Raw genomic sequence first — 17,451 nt, 5'->3', positions numbered from 1 at the left:
TGGATGATGAACAATAAGAAGGTTCCTTCAATTCAAGCATTGTGATTGGACGATGTGCGTTTCAATCTCGCTAATTGATTGGTCGAGAGCTCTATGATATTATTTAGCATGGATGCAGGCTCTTGGAACAAGTATGAGACGGATCAAATCAGGTCATACCATATTTAAAAGCACGAGAAAATGCTATAAAATCAAAAAGGTTACTTCTGGTAAATATTATTTGTATATATGTATCGATATTTTGTAGTCCCGCAATCAGAATTATATTTTAACGCAAAACTAATATTATAATAAAATTACAAAATTGAATATACTCTACAGTTTCCTCCCTTCCTTTTCAAATCAATGGTGTATAACAAAGTACATCAAGGAAATGAATTTGGGTCACCTGATCATCTATCGCCCCGCCATATTGGATGACAAAACCGACTAAATTTTAATTCCGTCATTTACTAGACTACTTTTTGCTCATCGGTATCGTCTTCATTATTGATCTTATTATTCTTATTAATCTGTTATTATTACGCTTTGCCACAGTCAATGCACTGCACGGCACGGCACGGCTTTCTACAAACCTTACAATATCGCGATTATTTTTAAATTGATACGACACGTAGTAGTTCAGCTTGTATTTTCATGTTCCAAGCAAAGACAAATAAACCACCTTAGAGCTGCGCACTAATCTCTTTTATATTAATTTTATTACATATGGTCGAACAACGGGAAGTATATCAGCTTAACCTCGGTTGACGCCAACAGCGTTTGCCTCCACAAGCGTGTTCTTTATATAGACACTGATAGAAGGGGCCTAAATCTTTCTTGGTGAGGGGGAGAATGGCTGCCGAGGCACGCTAGAGCCAGGACAAAACATATATTGAAAGTGTACTTGGTCCCTGAGTTTATTTTCGGGGTCTTTGGGCAACGGGCGCCGGGCACACTGACATTCCTAATACTACCATATTTCACAATTATTCTCCGAAGGCGAAGTTAATTCTATAGGTGAATATTTACCGGGCTGAAAGTCTCCCCTGAGGTAAGTAATTATTTTAGTATAATTTTAGATTTGAATAACAGAGAAAAGACAAAATTCAGGATCCAAAAAAAAAAAAAACGTTTTAGTATCACTTCCACTCTGGCAAACTTTAGAAAACCTCAAGACACCTCAAGTGATTTCGTCTCCAGAATCACTGGTTGCTCGACCAATCACAGCTCGAAAAACTCTATACATGCATTCAAGACTAAAATTATTATTCCTATAGAGTGCATTCAGTCAATGTTGAATAGTTAGATAAACGTATCTAACTTAGATAACTATTTAGGTTGACGTCACCTAAAATAGTAAAAGCGCGGCAAAAAACGGTCATGCTAATCCGGGGGTTGCTTTACCAGAGAATGAGTGAATAGACATTCATTTGTATCATCGTTTCTCCCCCTGATCTCAGTAGCTGTTTACTCGCAGTTTCGAATCATTAGTTGACGTCAGCTAGTCTAAAATAGTAACTTACTTATCTAATTTAGGTGATGTACACTTTTCAACAGTTTGACTGAATGCACTCTACTTCATCAATATTCTTTGCATGGTAAAGAGCCTTGTTAGCATGTCATAGTGTTCTTACTATAGTTAGCTGTTTCCGGCGGAAGTGAAGGAAATCCGTCTCGGAAGGTTATCTAGAAAGACAAGGAAACATGGTTCAGATGACATTGAAATACGCTAAAAGCAGTTCCTTATTCAAGCCCTTGACTTGAAAAACACTTCAATGTGTCCATTTTCTTTTGCCAAAATTCCGCAAGAAACCGGAATGACGTACTGGGAAACGTTTTTAATAACCTACCCGGATGTGACGAATACCAAGGCTTTGTTACGACTGAAACGCTAACTTATAATATGTAGTAGTCGATGTAATAGTTCCCGTTACAGAGTTGGTGTCAACATCTCCTGCAAAATGAGCAAGCTGAAAGATTCAACTCTCGTCTTAGAGTCTGATGACTCTCGTGCACATATATATAAAGTGAAAGTCGACCAGCCAACTGTATGTACACATTTAAAAAAAAATCCTGTAACGAATATCAACCGAATCTTTATGACTTCTTGGGGTTCAAAGCGTTACTGTAACGTTTTTACTTATCCTGGGCTTGCTAAGAAAAATAGCTGGGAGAACTGATATTCCTTTAGCTCTGTGCTTAAGTCGATGGCATCGAAAGTGAAGGACTTTGTAACATTGTGTTTTTTGGTGTTCAGCACCAGCTGAACTGTTGTTGATTCTGTTGTCCTATAATAAGTGGCCATTATTTCAATACATTTTGGTTAAAAAAAACCCTATTTATAAACCTTAATATGTACTCTAGTTCTTAGAGATATCGTATAGGAATAACCACAAGGTTTTAATTTAAGAAAATTGCATATGTCCCTAGCAACTGTGTCAATTTTGGATGCAGTTTCAAAAAGAGTGACATGCACCACTTACTTAAATTAAGGGACATCACGCACATGACCGGTGAGCAGTACATGGTGCTGGAATTCCAGAAAATATTATAAAATTAATAAAATTATTGGATATTTTTTTATTAGATTAGACGTTCTCATATATACATGTATGCATGGTTGAATTTTTTTTAACTAGGAAACTATAATGGTTTATTTAGGCTCTAGCCAATTCCCTTCATTGCAACTTATATTTAGCTTTATTTATTTGACCAAATAAGTATTTTCTTTCTTTCTTTTTTATTATAATTATTATAATTATTATTTATTTATTTTACAACTTGTGTTTTACATATTGAAAGAATACATATTTATACACAAAATAAAGAAAAAAAATTGAAAAACACAAAAGAAATCTAGTTGTGCCTCGGTTTGTACTATTGATACTCGGATGATTAAGTCATGAATTTAAGTATGCATGGTTGAATTAATTGATCAATGTATGAAAAGATTTTTGTCTCATGTTATGTATTTATATATTTCATTTTGCATTTTATATATTTCATTTTTTCATTTATATTTCTGTTCATAATGGCTTTATTGGGATACAAGATTTTTAAGGAATATTACAGGAACAGGACATTTGATTCCAAAAATTAGAGGGGTGCAGGTTTATGCAGGATAATAGCTTCTAGGGATATTCAAGCTGGGAGGTCAGCTGATAATTCAAACCTTTAAAAAAATCCGAAAATTCAGTCGGCCTTATGCATGTTAATGATTTATACCTTCAAAATTAAACTATACAATTAAAGAATTTGACAAATGACCTTTCAAGCATACTGTAGAATTAATAAGGACCAGTTATTGGGTAGTGTGGGTGGATCACGCTACTAATGCATTGGCCTCTCATCAATGCTACTTTTGTGGTGAGAGGTCTGAGTCCCCTTGCCTAAGCTAGCTAGAGTTTTTTTGATGAGTTTTTTTATACTATATGCTACAACAGGGCTGTTGCTAGCAGTGGTTTAAGGTCCTACGGGTATTTCAAGGTCCAAGTGATGGGCCTGCTGCAAGGGTTATTCTCCGGGATGTCAGGTTTTCCTCCCTCCATGAAAATCAACAAGCGAGCTGAGTGTTGTGTGTATAGTAACATCGAATGTGGCGGTAGTGTGTGTGCTAAATTTAAAAGTGATAAAAAATTTTTATATAATAATATATTTTTTATCATACCTATTATATTGTACTAGCTTCTTACACATTTTATACATCTTGTATTCAGATATTAAGCAAGAGGAAAATGCTATTGCTTGGGGTAAGTGCTACATTTTTATATATTTTTGATAGCAAAATGTTTATTCTAGGACAATAGAATCTTACTAATTGCAAACTTAATTTCAGATAGGAATTCTTGCAATAATAATGATCATTATTGTTGTTGTTGCTGTCGTGGTACTGGCATTAAAAGCATGTGATGAACAACTAGGTATTACAATATTATAAAAAATATTTCCAATATAAGACCCATCAATTCCCATAATTTTTATGTGGCCCATGAAAATTATTTGATGAAACCCACAGCTGTTAATTTATGATTTATTTATATGCTAATAATATTATAATAATATGGTAATATATACTTAATTTATAAGGTAGTTTGATTTTAATACATACTTAAGTTTAAGAAAATATGAAAGTGTATTACTAAATTTGCTTTTTTTCTTTTCTTTCAAAAGGGAAAATAAGGTATGTGGTGTGCATTCTGGCAAACTTAATTTGATTCACATACATTTTCATAGAAATAAAAAATCAATAATTTATTTGAGAATAAAGCATAATTTTTGCCAATCAGATTGAGTGCATATATAGTGAGGTGATTATGTTATAAAGCTATGTATATATAAAGCATGAGTAATCTATACCCAGGGCCATAGCCACCAGTACTTTTGGTTTGTGTTTTAAACGCACCACTTTTTACCTTCACAACCAGTTTTCGCCCTCGTAAAAAAAATCATTATTAGTTTCTACAGCCACAGTTCCCCACCAAAACTTTTCCTGTAAAAAAACTGAACCACCTATTTCTAAAAACCAGACCACTGTCCAAATCTGATTGCTACTGCTTTGATACCCCCTGTAAATAATGCCTTGGTCACTAAATGAAGTCTATTAAAAGAAATAAACTTATTTAGAATGTCCTTTTTACCTATGAAGGTATCCTGTGATTCTGATATCTATGGATGGTTTTAAGTATAGTTATTTGGGCAGAGGAACTGCACCAAATATTCAGAAATTAGGTAAGATATTCTATACTTATGCTAAAGTGGCAGGCAAAAACCGTGGTTTATAGTATTAATACTGGTAGTTTAAAAAACTATGATAGAAATGAATTGTTAAAATGTTGCCTTAATAGTAATAGTGATGATGATGATGATAAATTATAATGATGATAGCAATAGAGATGATGGTGGTGATGATGATGATGATGATGATAATAGCAGTAGTGATGATGATGATGATGATAATAGCAATAGTGATGATGATGATGATAGCAATAGTAATGATGATGATGATGATGATGATAGCAATAGTGATGATGATGATGATAGCAATAGTGATGATGATAGCAATAGTGATGATAATAGCAATAGTGATGATGATGATGATGATAGCAATAATGATGATGATGATAATAGCAATGGACAGTGATGATGATGATGATAATAGCAATAGTGATGATGATGATAATGATAGTGATAATAATATAGGGTATTCATATTTATCATTTTCCAAGCCAAGAATGGTATACGTGCTAAGTTTCTACAGCCACAGTTCCCCACAAAAACTTTTCCAAATCACTACTCAATAATAACTGTAAGTATATGCTATGCCAGTCTTATTATGGTATTTCTAGTTTTGGTTACCATGGTAACACTTGAACAATTTCTTTTCATGTCAACGTATGACTTTCTGATGTATTTTTGACAGGGATTGTTTCCAGCTCATAATGGCATAGTTGGGAACAGTTTCTATGACCCTACATTGAAGGACACCTTTAAGATAGGTGGAAAAAGTTCATTTGACTCTAAATGGTGGAAAGGAGAGCCAGTAAGTGTAATGTTTGGTTCCAGAAAGTATCCATACCCCACCATGGAGAAAATTGGGAATTCCCAGGGGGTGGGGGATCAGAGGAAAAACAAAATTACAAAGTTTGTATAGAAGAACATTGAAAATCCCAGAGGGGCTTGGGAAATTTTTTAAAAATTTCCTCCATGGTGGGGTATGGAAATTTTCTGGAACCTCACAATTTTTAGATGGTTAATTTTTAGATGATGGTGGCTTTGTTGCAAGAGGAATAAGAAGTCCTCAGTATCATATTATATCATACTTCCATCATGAGATATGATCTTTCCATTACTTCATTGCATTTTTTCTCATTTTCTCCTTCAATTTAGTTGCAGCAAACCATTATTTTGAAGATTTTGATTTAAGGAATCACCTTAGAAACAAATGCCAATTTTACATCCTTTTGAAAATACTAATTTAAGGAAATAATTAGAAAAAAGGTTTCTTAAGGAAATAAGTGCTGGGACGGGAATCACAGGCACTCCATTAACCTAAAGGCACTTTAAGTCGAACTGATTGGCCCAGCAGCCGGTTTTCAAAAGGTATGCATCAGTTCCTATGACCGGACCAAAGCAGCTTGAACCAGTTCTAAGAACTGATGCATTCAATTTTAGAAGTGGCTGCTTGGACTGATTGGTTCGACTAATTGAAATCACCCTAAACTATATTGACCTCATTTATTGGCGTATACTTTCAGCTTTGGCAGACTGCCATGAAGAATGGGCTTGTTGCTGCCTCATACTTTTTCGTAGGATCCGAGATACCTATTAAAGGTATATTATGTTCATATACTTCTATATTTGACTGATAGTCAGGCACCGCAGAGGTGGATGTCTCTTCAGCCTGAAAATGATTTTGTTGTTACAAGCTCCCTAAAGCTTTGACATGACTTTATAATACAATAAATATGTGAGATGCACCTCAAAACCATGGCACTGGAAACCCCATTTTCATTTTTTAGGGGGGCATGAAGACATTCCCTGAAACCCCCAGATCCCCCCCCCTCCCCTCTTAAAAAACTATGCTCCACTGTCCCTGACAGTCCTGTTACTTTTCTGATTATCTGTGCTTTTTCTCTCAAATAGGAATTTTTCATGGATGGGTCATTAGACTCCCACTACCATAATGCTTGGCGAATTTTCTTTCTTATTTATATTTGCATTCCCTCGTGAGAATAGTAAGAAAATTAGTGCTAATTAATTAACCGAACAAAAGAAAGTTTGCAAGGGAGAATGGTAGTAGAGGTCAATGAAGCCATCGTGGTCCTATTTCGGATATGGTACTGATTTAGTGGACTAACTCGTTTTTGTTATTTTAAGGAATGCGGCCAAACTTTACAATGTATTATAACCAGTAAGTTGAAATATATACTTTTGAGTTATTTTTAAGATAAGATATATTCCTGAATTCCTAGAATATTGTGTAATATTTGTACCTTAGAATGGGCTCATTCTTTGTGATACATTTTTGTCTTTTGCAATATATCGGTCAAGATCTTTACTGTAATATCGCACCTTTACTACTGTAAGGAAAATACTTCGCTTTCTTTGCTCCCAACTAATTTACAGTTCATATATACTTACATATATTGCTGTTATTGTTATTAGGAGCCATCCATTCGAGGCCCGTGTTGAAAAAGTGCTCCAATGGTTAGATCTTCCTGTTCGAGGAAGCCACGGAAAAAGGTAAATCACAGGCGGGAAATTATTGGTGAAAGAAAACAAAAGCGAAAAAAAATTGGCGGGAAAAGGCGGTCGCGAAAAGTTATGAGCGGGAAAAGGTGAACGCAAAAAGTTTCTTGGCAGGAAAAGGCGCGAACGCAAGGAAAATTTTAGCGGAAAACCCTTTGCGAACATTTTTTGGCGGGAAAAGATGAACGCGAGCGGACGCAAAAATATTAATGGCGGGACCAATACGAGAGACCTAGGGACATAGTCCTTCATGCTCTCTTGGCGGGACAATGAGGATCGACGCGAACATCTTATTTGGCGGGAATAAGGCGTCCAAGTGATTTGTCCAAAGTGAAGATACAAAACCTCGCCTAGGTTTTCATTCAAGTCACGAATCAAAATGATCTAGAAGTCGAAACTTTTTCGTGTTTTTCGAATTCTGACATGCGCAGTGCGCCTTAATCCTTTTAATGCAGACATTTTCTCCTTTTGGTCAGTCGACCATTCATTCATTTCCTTTGTTATTTCACAGACGTCCTGATTTTATCACTTTGTATTTCCACGAACCTGATTCTTCTGGTCATCGCTACGGACCAGACTCTCCTGAAGTAAGTATCTATAACAAAACAGATAGAAGCGATGAAAGAAAAATAAAAGAGTACTTTACCATGGATCAAGAGAAAAGTATAAATAAACGAAGGTGGCGTCTTTCGTTTTTTTTTATGCTGGGGGGGGGGGGGGGGGCGTAGTTTAGAAAAAATTTCTTGAAAGGGGCCAAAATTAGGAATTGCAGAATAAGATGGAACATTGTTGTATTGTACTGGTAACCATGGCATAGTATAACACATTGCCTTGATCAGGAGCGTAAATAAAGGTGGTGCTTTGCCTATTGATAAAGGTGGGAAGGAGGGAGTGTAGTGCTTTTTTAGTTGTTTTTTTTTTTTTTTTTGAGGAACCTTTTTTCCTGGAAGGGACCAAAAATTACTAATTACAGAATAAGATACAAGTGTCCTGGTAACCATGGCAAACAAAGTATAACTAAAACCCATTGTCTTCATAAACCAATCATATTTAGGTTGATAACCAAACAAGGTACGTCGACAAGATGATTGGAATGCTGTTCGATGGACTGGAGGAGAGGTCACTCAAGGACAAAGTCAACGTCATCATGCTGGCAGACCACGGTACGAATCCAAAAGAGATCAGGGGTTCTAGGGGGAGAAGTTACAGCCATGCCCAAAGTTACAAAGTTACAAAGTTACAGACACGCCCTTCATTGAAATAATCCTGGATCCCCCATTTTATTTTCATATAAATGAAACAAAAAGGTAACTGTCTCGTACGAGATGTTAACTGATGTTCAGTTCTTGATCTCGTTTTTGTAGGAATGGCTTCTACAAACTGTAGTGCTAAGAAGATAACTTATTTAGACGAGGTATCTGATCAAAACATTCTTTTTTGTATGTTCATCACGATTGTTGGTCTGCTAGCTTGGCGCAAGGGGATTGAGAAAGGCTACAGAGAAAGGCTATATGATTAGCCATAAATAGGGTATTGGTTTCGTACGCATTTTGACGATGCAGACAGAGGAGACTTGAGTGGGGAAGAGAATGAGGGAAAGGGAGACTGATAGCGATAGCCAGCGATCGCCTTCATCATTATTGTTGACTGAGGATGAGAAAAGGTATTGGTGGCGTGCATCGTTTTAAATAAGAATATAAAAAAGCTAAGACATGGTATTATGTTAATTTGTTGCGAATCCAAGACCAATACCCCATTCACACCAAGGCTTAAACATGTTTTAAAGTGGTTTAACTAAACAGGTTTGAAAAACTATCTACGAACACTGCACAATATTTGGTTAATTAAGGCATGTAAACTATCCTTTGTCTTTGCTCTGATAATATTTTAGAAAGTTTCATTATATTGTAGGTTTCTAGTTTCTCAATTTTCTTCCTAATGAAAACATAGTTTAACTAAACACGTTTAGGTGTGAATGGGGTACAAGTCGACCAAATACTAAAAGTGTTTTGTTAAACGTCATCCAATATGGCGGCTATTACGTCACATGGTTCAAAATACCACGAGGTTCAAATTAGTTTTGCTCAGTGGACTTAATATTTGCGTTCTAAAATGAGAAATGTAGATAACGCCGTATGGCAGTTGAGGGATTTTTTTGTCTTGCTCAACAGTATGATGTTACTTTAAATGACATTTTCTCTTTACAAAAATATGGAGGACCCTTTATGTCACTTAGCCCAAAACGAGGTGGATCTTGTAAGTAAATATCCGTTTTTTTCACTTTCTTTTTTTTCTCCTTGCACAAATATCGAGCTAGTTAACTTTCTCTTACATTTTTAAATTCTTATTTTATTTAACAGTAAATAAAACCGAAATTCTTTCGCGCATTCAGGTAAGAATTCATTCTATTCGAAAGCTTTCTGTCTGTCTGTTTTCCGTTTAAGTGCTTCTTACTTACACGCGTAGAATCGTCGTTGCGACAATGTCCGTCTTCTTGGACGTCAATCAACATTCCTAATAAGAATGTGCCCTTAAAAACGTTTTTTGACAATGGAATGGAAACACTTTGATACAAGTTCATCAAAATCCTACTTTGACAGTAAATTATACGATTCCGAGCCTGCTATTGGGAAGTGCTGTAAGACAATTCAAGTTTACTGATTTATTTTATAGTGTAAGTCTCGTTACATGCGGGTATTTGCCAAAGAGGAACTTCCTAAGAGGTTGCACTACTCCTACGGCAGGTACGCTAGCAGTCGTAACCCTATTTTAATATTTTATTTGCTTTTAGCCATTTTTAAGTTCGCGTCAGTTAGGCAGGTACGAAGCAGATCGATGCAGTCGTAACACTTTTTTAAATGCTTTCTTTTCATGGCTTTTTTCTTGTAGCCATTAATTTTGCTTCAGCTTTTTATCCATGCAGCTCATGGGAGCTTAAAGCCTAATTCTCACTAGCGACGTAACCCGACGCAAAAATTCGTGTTTTTTTTTTTTGCGCTTGTGCTGGTGCTTTCTTCACTTCTTCTCACAGTAAGCTGCAGCTACTGCGGCTTCTGCGTCGGCTTAATTGCATCGCTAGCAATTAAGAACCAGGCTTTACCTCACGTCATAACAATTACCTATGAGTTCTGTAAGAGTAAATGATCTTTGTGTTTTCTATTTTGTAGTCGTATTGGAGACATCATAGTGATATCGGAAGATGGCTGGTTAGTGGGTACAAAGTAAGCGCAAACTTTTCTCTTTTCCTGAATAACAATTACGCAGTAAAAAATACAACAGTTTTGTCTTATGATATCGACTTTTCCGCTAAAATGCATATCCAGTTATTTTTAATGATAACAATGATTTATGATCTATAGAGCGCGCTTTCTATATAGATATATTCAAGAAGGCGCTTTACATTGAGTGTAAATGTCAGATATGTCAGAGATGCATGGTTAGTATGAGGTGCAGGCGCTGAAGGTGGTCACTGCCAGGGTTTCTTTACGTCCTCAGTGGTTCTTTTACGTCCCTCTGATATTGGTTATTATTATCATCATCATCATCATTATTATTATTATTATCATTATTATATTGATATTTTAACTATTTCAACCAATTTTTATTTCACAGCTCTTCATTACCTTGTTACAGAAACATAGGTTACCATGGATATGACCCGATGGCCGAGAGCATGAGGGTATGCGCGAAGGAATTACGCATTTGATTTTGATCCCGGATATGTTTTTATGGATGACGCCATATCAGTTAGAGACTAGAGAGAGATTTGCGCGCAATGCCTGCGATTACCAATCGGCAAACGTTTTCCTTTACGCTTTATAAATGAGACCGAGAGAGCCGTAATCTTGTGAACAACCTCTCTCTAGTCCTCGAGTCGTATATGAGTTGCGAATAATACAGTGATGACATTTGTAAGTAGGTCTTGTTCTTTTTACAGGCTTTATTTGTTGCTTACGGGCCGTCGTTTAAGAAGGGCGTTGTCGTCGATCATTTTAGTAATACGGAAATTTACAATATGATTGCAAGTAAGTGTACTTACGAGTTGGTTTTCCTGTGGTAACTAAGAAATGATGTATCTTTTGCTAGGGAAAGATTTTAGTCTTGAGTGACTTTCTTGAGTGAAAGCAAAAAACAACAACAACAACAACCAAACAAAACAAAGCAAAGACAAACAAAAAGAATTAGTCCTAGCGATAGAGTGTGTGATAAACGGTGCCTAAAAAAACTGCAGTTGTTTACTGTGTACATTTAAGTGTTCGGTTCCATACGCGTACACGGAGTAAGCATTAGCCAATGCGCATGTTCGAAAAGCAGGATGCATTGTGATCTAGCTTGGGTACAAATAACACCATATAAGGCATGATGAACTAAAGATGTTCGTAAGCTAGACCAGAATGCTCCATGTTCGCTATATCAGAAAAAGTCTATCTGTCGACAAAATGAGCGAGAATGTCCTGCCTGCTTCTAAATGAATAACAGTAAAATCCCATTAATGCCTAGATCGATGTTTGAAAATGACTCGTTTCAGGCCTCCTTGATATTACTCCGGCACCCAACGATGGAATGCCGGGTAGTCTGCAACACTTACTTAGCTCTACTGTTGATGCTCCAAAGCCCATTCTCCAAGGAGACGGCAAACTGTTTGATCAAGAAACCTGTAAATATCCTGGAAAGAATGTTGCCGCTGAGCGCAGAGACTGCAGATACTGCGTGTGCCCCTACTGTGACGTAAGCGCTTATTCGACAAGTCTCAAAGAAAGACTGATATTGCCTTGGGATGGTTGCATAGGATTCTGGGCCTGATTTTGGGAATGAGATCAAAGCTTTTCCATACTGCGTCCCTAAATCAAGCCCCTCTCTCCCTCTTCGATTTGGTTAGCACTCGTTTACATGGACAAAAAGGACCATATTGAATTCTATGCATTAACACTCAAAGGTCCTTTTGGTCCATGTGAGCGGGTGCTAATCCTCCAATTTCATGGACCAAGATTTATTTACCAGTCTTCTTCTGAATTTCGAAGCTTGTGGTATCCAAATAGATTTAGAATTGGAAGACAATTTTACTTCGTTTTCTTTTTTTAACAGTTGAAAAGGGATTCTTCTAAGCTCAAAGTCGAAGAGTTAGATGATTTGTTAGATCTTACGAGCAAGCAGGGTACGTAATCTGGCTTATTTGTTAGAAAAACCCAATGGTTGTTTTTGCCCATTGTATAGTATTTCAATATGTTATTAATATTTTTAAATTTATTTCTTTCAGTTTCCCAATATCAGAGACATAACTTACCATGGGGACTTCCTCAAGGAGGTGCTGGTGAAGGAGGCTGTATCCTGAACCAAAAGGAATACATCAATGGATTTAGTACCTACCTGAGAGTGCCCCTCTGGGTGGGGTACAGATTGGATGGGGAGGTAAGGACGCAATAGACCTTGTTGACCCTACCTGAGAGTGTCCCTCTGCGTGGATTGTGAAATAAGATTTAGATTAGCACCTGTCAATGAGTTTTCTTGATAGGATACTGATTTTTTTTTCTTTTGGCTGCAGAAAGCAGGTCAAAGAATTCCACGACAGAATTGCTTCAGACATGATGTCCGTCTAACTTATAACCAGACTTCTACGTGCACTCATTTTTATAAGTCAGGAATGGATCGAGGTCACCTGGTACCGAATGCCGACTTTGATTACAATGCAACCGCTGCATTGAACACGTTTATTCTAAGCAACATAGTGCCACAGTACTATATCTTTAATAGAGGTATGTATGACCGTATTCTTGTGACTTATTCGATTGCCTAGCTGGTCATCTGCATTGCTTGGCGGTCTGCCCTGTTTTTTTGTTGTTGTTGTTTTTGCAGTTTTTGTTTCAGAGGAGAGGGAGATGGGGAGGGAAAACACCGCAGACCACCATGCAACGCAGGCTAAGCTGGGACTTCTTGGCTTAGTGAGATATTGTGATTTCTCCTGTAGGTGATTGGGCAAATCTTGAAGATTATGTTCGTGATCTGGCGATAAATTTTACTACTGTTTACGTCATTTCCGGTTCTATTTTCGATAAAAATGCTGATGGATTGCGTGACGAAGATAAATCTGTCAGTAGGTGAGATATTAGGAAAAATGGTATTAAATGGAATAGGAAATCGTAACATGTGAATAAGCAAATATTGATTTATCCAGGTGGATTAAAAACCAAGTAAACACGGTTGCAATACCAACGCATTTTTACAAGATAATCGTGCGATGTGACGAAACTAAAACCCCGTATTATGAAGTTCCCGGATGTGATGGTCGCCTCGATGTCATGTCTTTTATTTTACCACACAACGACAAAGGCCACTGTTGGGTATGTTAGACACTTTGGTCTCAGTTTTATGTCTGTTTGTCTGCCTGTCTGTCTGTCTGCTTTTCACTTTTTATGTATATTTACTAATTTTTCTGCATTTTAACAGTTTCAGAATTTTAAAGAATACTTGCTGGACAACTCGGCTACGGTTAGAGACATCGAAAAGTTAACTGGTTCAACCTTCTTCAGCGGTTTACCCCCACTGGAGCAGGCGCGACTTAAAACATTTACACCTGTAGAATTATGGTTATAGTTAATTGATTGGTATACATTAAGGTTTAGGTTTTTACGTAAGCTAATATGATTTGAAAATTTCGAAAAGCTCTTTATCAACCATTAACGAGTTCATATATGATTTTTTATTTCGAAAATATGATATTCAAATATATTGAAACAAATTTTGATTCAAAAATACTATAGGTGATCTAATTTAATTCTGATATGTTAGCTTTAATTATGAATTGGATTCTCTTGATGACAATGATTTAGCAGATCAATTTATAAGATAACAAACACGCCAAAAAAAACGAAAAAATATCGTATTCTGATGTATTTGTAAAGAATGACGCGAGCGTGTTTTGATACCCTCATCAAAAATGGTTTTCGACCAATCGTAGCGCGAGTACTATCCCAATTATTTTATAATTTACATCTATATGTTCACGATGAAAATTATCTGTATACTTTATTTGTGAGTGTGAGAGAAATACTATAATATTATTTTCTCTTTTTCTATTAAAATAATAAAGCTGAAAATGCTGCTGAAAATGATGTAAGGTGAATAATGTCAGTGAAACGAAAAATTAAAGATCACGAAGCCGGGAGTTCATCGCAGTCAACTGACAAAATTTTCTTTTCCTGTTTGAGTTTCTTATTTTTGTTTATTATTTATTATAACTTTGAGTCTTCATGATTTTGTTATTCTCTTTTTTATTTATTCTTATTTCCGTATTTTTTGTTTGTTATTCATATATCTTGGTCATTTGCTTGTTTTTGCTTTAAGGTATATTTTTGTATATTTTGGCGGGAAAATAATACGCGTCTGGTAAAACTACGCATGCTCAGTTCGTCTGGTCGCCATGTTTATCATATGCTGAACAAACTGCAGAATTCAAAGGTCGATATTTCGAACTTAACGGCTTTCTTTAGCTCAAAAATATAGCCTAATATTTCCTCAATTATTCAAAAGCAACTTTAGTTATCTCTTCAAGCAGTTCAGTATAAATTTCCATGAAAATTCTATGATTTGAGATACTTTTTGCATCGGGGTTTCTTCTACACTTCACAAGATTATGTGATTCACTCAACGTTTCTACGAAGAAGTCCGAAGAAGTTAAGATGAAACACATAAAGCTAACGACCTAATAAAAGGTAAGTCTCACTTAATTTTGAATCAAGGATATCAGAAAAGTTTGTTTTATAGGCTGGAAATTATAGATTAGGAACCTACCAGCCAGATGCGATTGGGCTACCTGTGGCTTAGCTTACTAATCCTGCTAATGTGTTATGCATTCTCCCCTATTAAATACATTTTTCTGCTTATTTATGGCTATTTGAGTCAAGTTTCTATATCTCATTGCTTCCTATCACAGTAAGCTATTTAATTTACTTTAACAGCGACATGTAACTTTAATTTGGCTATGCTTTTATTTGAACTTTGTTATGCAATCAATAGTTTATATTCATCCATTATTCCATCAACCCATCCCTACAACCCATCCCTACACCCACCTATCCACACCCATCCATCCAAACCGATTCACCCATCCATCCACCCATCCACACCAACCCATCAATCCATTCACCCATCCATCCATCCATGAGTTGCAACGGAACGGGAACCTTAATAGTTTATATTCATCCATTAATCCATCATACATTCCTACACCTTCCCATCCATCCATCCATCCTTTCACCCATCCATGCACCCTCCATGCACCCACCCACCCCCTATGCAACCACCCACCCATCCATCCACACCCAGACACCCATCCAACCATCCATCCATTGTTCCATCCATCCATGAGTTGCAACGGAAGGAGCATCTTTCAGTTTTAAGCGTCCTAACAGCTCTTCATTTGTGTCATATTTAAGCATAATAAGATTATTTTGTACTCAATATGTCGACATTCGTATGCTCTTATAAATTAAAATGAACTTCATTGTGTCAACATGAATACGGTACAATCTTATTGAAAGAGGAAGATAATTACATTATTTCAGGAAGGCAAACCAATTTAACGTAATCGGCAATTATATGAAGTCCAAAAAGTGTTGATGATTTGCATTATTGACACATTCTTGATTATTGCTCATTTCTCATAGAGTAGCCTACATGAAAAACAAAATGTATTTGTATTGATCTAAGCAGTTTGAGAATCAGCTTGATTTGCGTTATCACACAATCTTGATTATTGCTCATTCCTCGTAAAGTAGGCTACGAAAAAAAAGTATTCGTATATATTCATCTGGACACTTTAAGAAGTGAACGTGACAAACCTCTAAGGGAATGAACAGCTATTGTTTTGAAACTCGTCGGGATATCATCGTTATTTCTTTCGTATCCTTTGGGATACTCGTGAATTTTTCGAAGAGTAAAAACAAAAGAAAATGAATCCTCTGGAGGTTTGTCACGCTGAATTGTCACACCACGAATAAGGCCTATTCCTATGTCGTTGGTAGCACCGTAACCTCAAAACTTATCACAACACGACCCACTGTTGCCTCTTTTAGGGCATCGAGACCAATATATACGATACCCAAGAAATTAAGTTATTGTTATAACTTGCACCTAATGTCTGCTGCCCAATAGTCAACTGCAGACTTATTCATAGTGATTGTATTCAATGACAACATATAACGCTGTTTGCCGTTCAATTCATTCTTTTTTTGGTCCGGGTCAAATTATATTTGCACTTGGATTGGTAAAAGCTCTAGTTAATTAAGTTTTTCTTTCTATTTATTTCCAGAAATGTTGGTGTCCAGCCAGGAATACCCATATCCGGAGATTAGCGGTGTTGGTTGATTAGAAGAGGAACTGGAATTGCTTAAGTGATATAGGGTAGAAGAAAGAGAGTTTCTGAGATCACGATTTATTCATCCATCCATCCGTCCGTCCGTCTTCTCTTGTCTCATTCCACCTTTCCTTTTTCTCGCTCTTGAGAGAGTGAGCGTGTTTCTGAGATCACGATTCATCCATCCATCCATCCATCCATCCATCCATCCGTCCATCCGTCCGTCCGTCTCTTCTCTTCTCTCATTTCACCTTTCCTTTTTCCCGCTCTTGCTTTTATTATTATTATCTTTTCTTTCGTTTTTTCTTTCTTTCTTATTGTTTTTCTTTCATTTTCAGCAGGGTGAGATTGGCAGATTAAAAATCCACACTGGGTCCTCGTTACCAACGGCATGGCGTTACACATTTACATGTGAGTTAAGTTTATTTGATATTATAATCTCTCTTGTTACTTGAAGGTCTAATCTTCTCCAAGTTTTTATTCCTCATCAACAAAAACCACACTTGAAGTTGATATTTTGTGCACAAAACATTATCTAATGGTTTCTTTCCTCTAAGCGAACGAGGAGACATAAACTCTTTTTTCGTCACTTACAATATCTACCTAATATAAAAGATGAAAATTTATCATAATAAATTTAATATTTTAAATATTTCCTTATTACGGAAAAAGTTCAAAGCCAAGACAAAAATATCTTTTTTGAAATATTATATCATAATCTAAAGTCTATTTTAAATTCAAATGTGTTTTCCATAAATCGTTTTCGACAAAACCTCCGGGAAAATCATTTTAAAGATAAAGATATTCTATATTTGACTTGACACGATCTCCGGCGTATTTCAAAATAACGAGACATACCGGCGCGCATG

General features: G+C 36.2%; 1 protein-coding gene and 2 long non-coding RNA genes across 3 annotated transcripts; all 3 read left to right on the top strand.

Moving 5' to 3' along the window:
* The first annotated feature begins 1,749 nt into the window (after positions 1 to 1,749).
* On the top strand, positions 1,750 to 4,196 carry LOC148910783 (uncharacterized). Its single transcript, XR_016119873.1, has 4 exons — positions 1,750 to 2,030; positions 3,699 to 3,731; positions 3,818 to 3,902; positions 4,153 to 4,196. It is a non-coding gene; the product is annotated as an uncharacterized LOC148910783 (long non-coding RNA).
* A 411-nt stretch (positions 4,197 to 4,607) lies between these two features.
* On the top strand, positions 4,608 to 14,426 carry LOC116288875 (venom phosphodiesterase). Its single transcript, XM_031695740.2, has 22 exons — positions 4,608 to 4,710; positions 5,208 to 5,287; positions 5,402 to 5,521; positions 6,237 to 6,312; positions 6,859 to 6,892; positions 7,147 to 7,224; positions 7,742 to 7,817; positions 8,285 to 8,393; positions 8,595 to 8,644; positions 9,402 to 9,486; positions 9,591 to 9,622; positions 9,904 to 9,974; positions 10,398 to 10,451; positions 10,843 to 10,909; positions 11,168 to 11,255; positions 11,759 to 11,958; positions 12,316 to 12,385; positions 12,488 to 12,639; positions 12,773 to 12,983; positions 13,196 to 13,325; positions 13,403 to 13,568; positions 13,675 to 14,426. The coding sequence occupies exons 1-22, from the start codon at positions 4,650 to 4,652 to the stop codon at positions 13,819 to 13,821; spliced, it is 2,157 nt and encodes a 718-aa protein (XP_031551600.2). The 5' UTR covers positions 4,608 to 4,649; the 3' UTR covers positions 13,822 to 14,426.
* Positions 14,427 to 14,842: 416 nt separating this feature from the next.
* On the top strand, positions 14,843 to 17,077 carry LOC148910782 (uncharacterized). The gene is made up of 3 exons (XR_016119824.1): positions 14,843 to 14,939; positions 16,538 to 16,629; positions 16,921 to 17,077. It is a non-coding gene; the product is annotated as an uncharacterized LOC148910782 (long non-coding RNA).
* Positions 17,078 to 17,451: the final 374 nt, after the last annotated feature.

The sequence above is a fragment of the Actinia tenebrosa genome, unplaced genomic scaffold (assembly GCF_029948245.1).
Source record: "Actinia tenebrosa isolate PJP-AT-01 unplaced genomic scaffold, QUT_ActTen_1.0 PGA_scaffold15__27_contigs__length_11533743, whole genome shotgun sequence".
Classification (NCBI taxonomy): domain Eukaryota; kingdom Metazoa; phylum Cnidaria; class Anthozoa; order Actiniaria; family Actiniidae; genus Actinia; species Actinia tenebrosa.
This window is presented reverse-complemented; position numbering and strand designations above follow the sequence as displayed.

Excerpts from the sequence above, each read along its gene's own strand:
- LOC116288875 (XM_031695740.2), top strand. The coding sequence starts at position 4,650 with ATGGATGGTTTTAAGTATAGTTATTTGGGCAGAGGAACTGCACCAAAT. Across the intron at positions 6,313-6,858 it reads ATCCGAGATACCTATTAAAG|GAATGCGGCCAAACTTTACA; the intron begins GTATATTATGTT and ends TGTTATTTTAAG. Across the intron at positions 12,640-12,772 it reads GGTACAGATTGGATGGGGAG|AAAGCAGGTCAAAGAATTCC; the intron begins GTAAGGACGCAA and ends TTTTGGCTGCAG.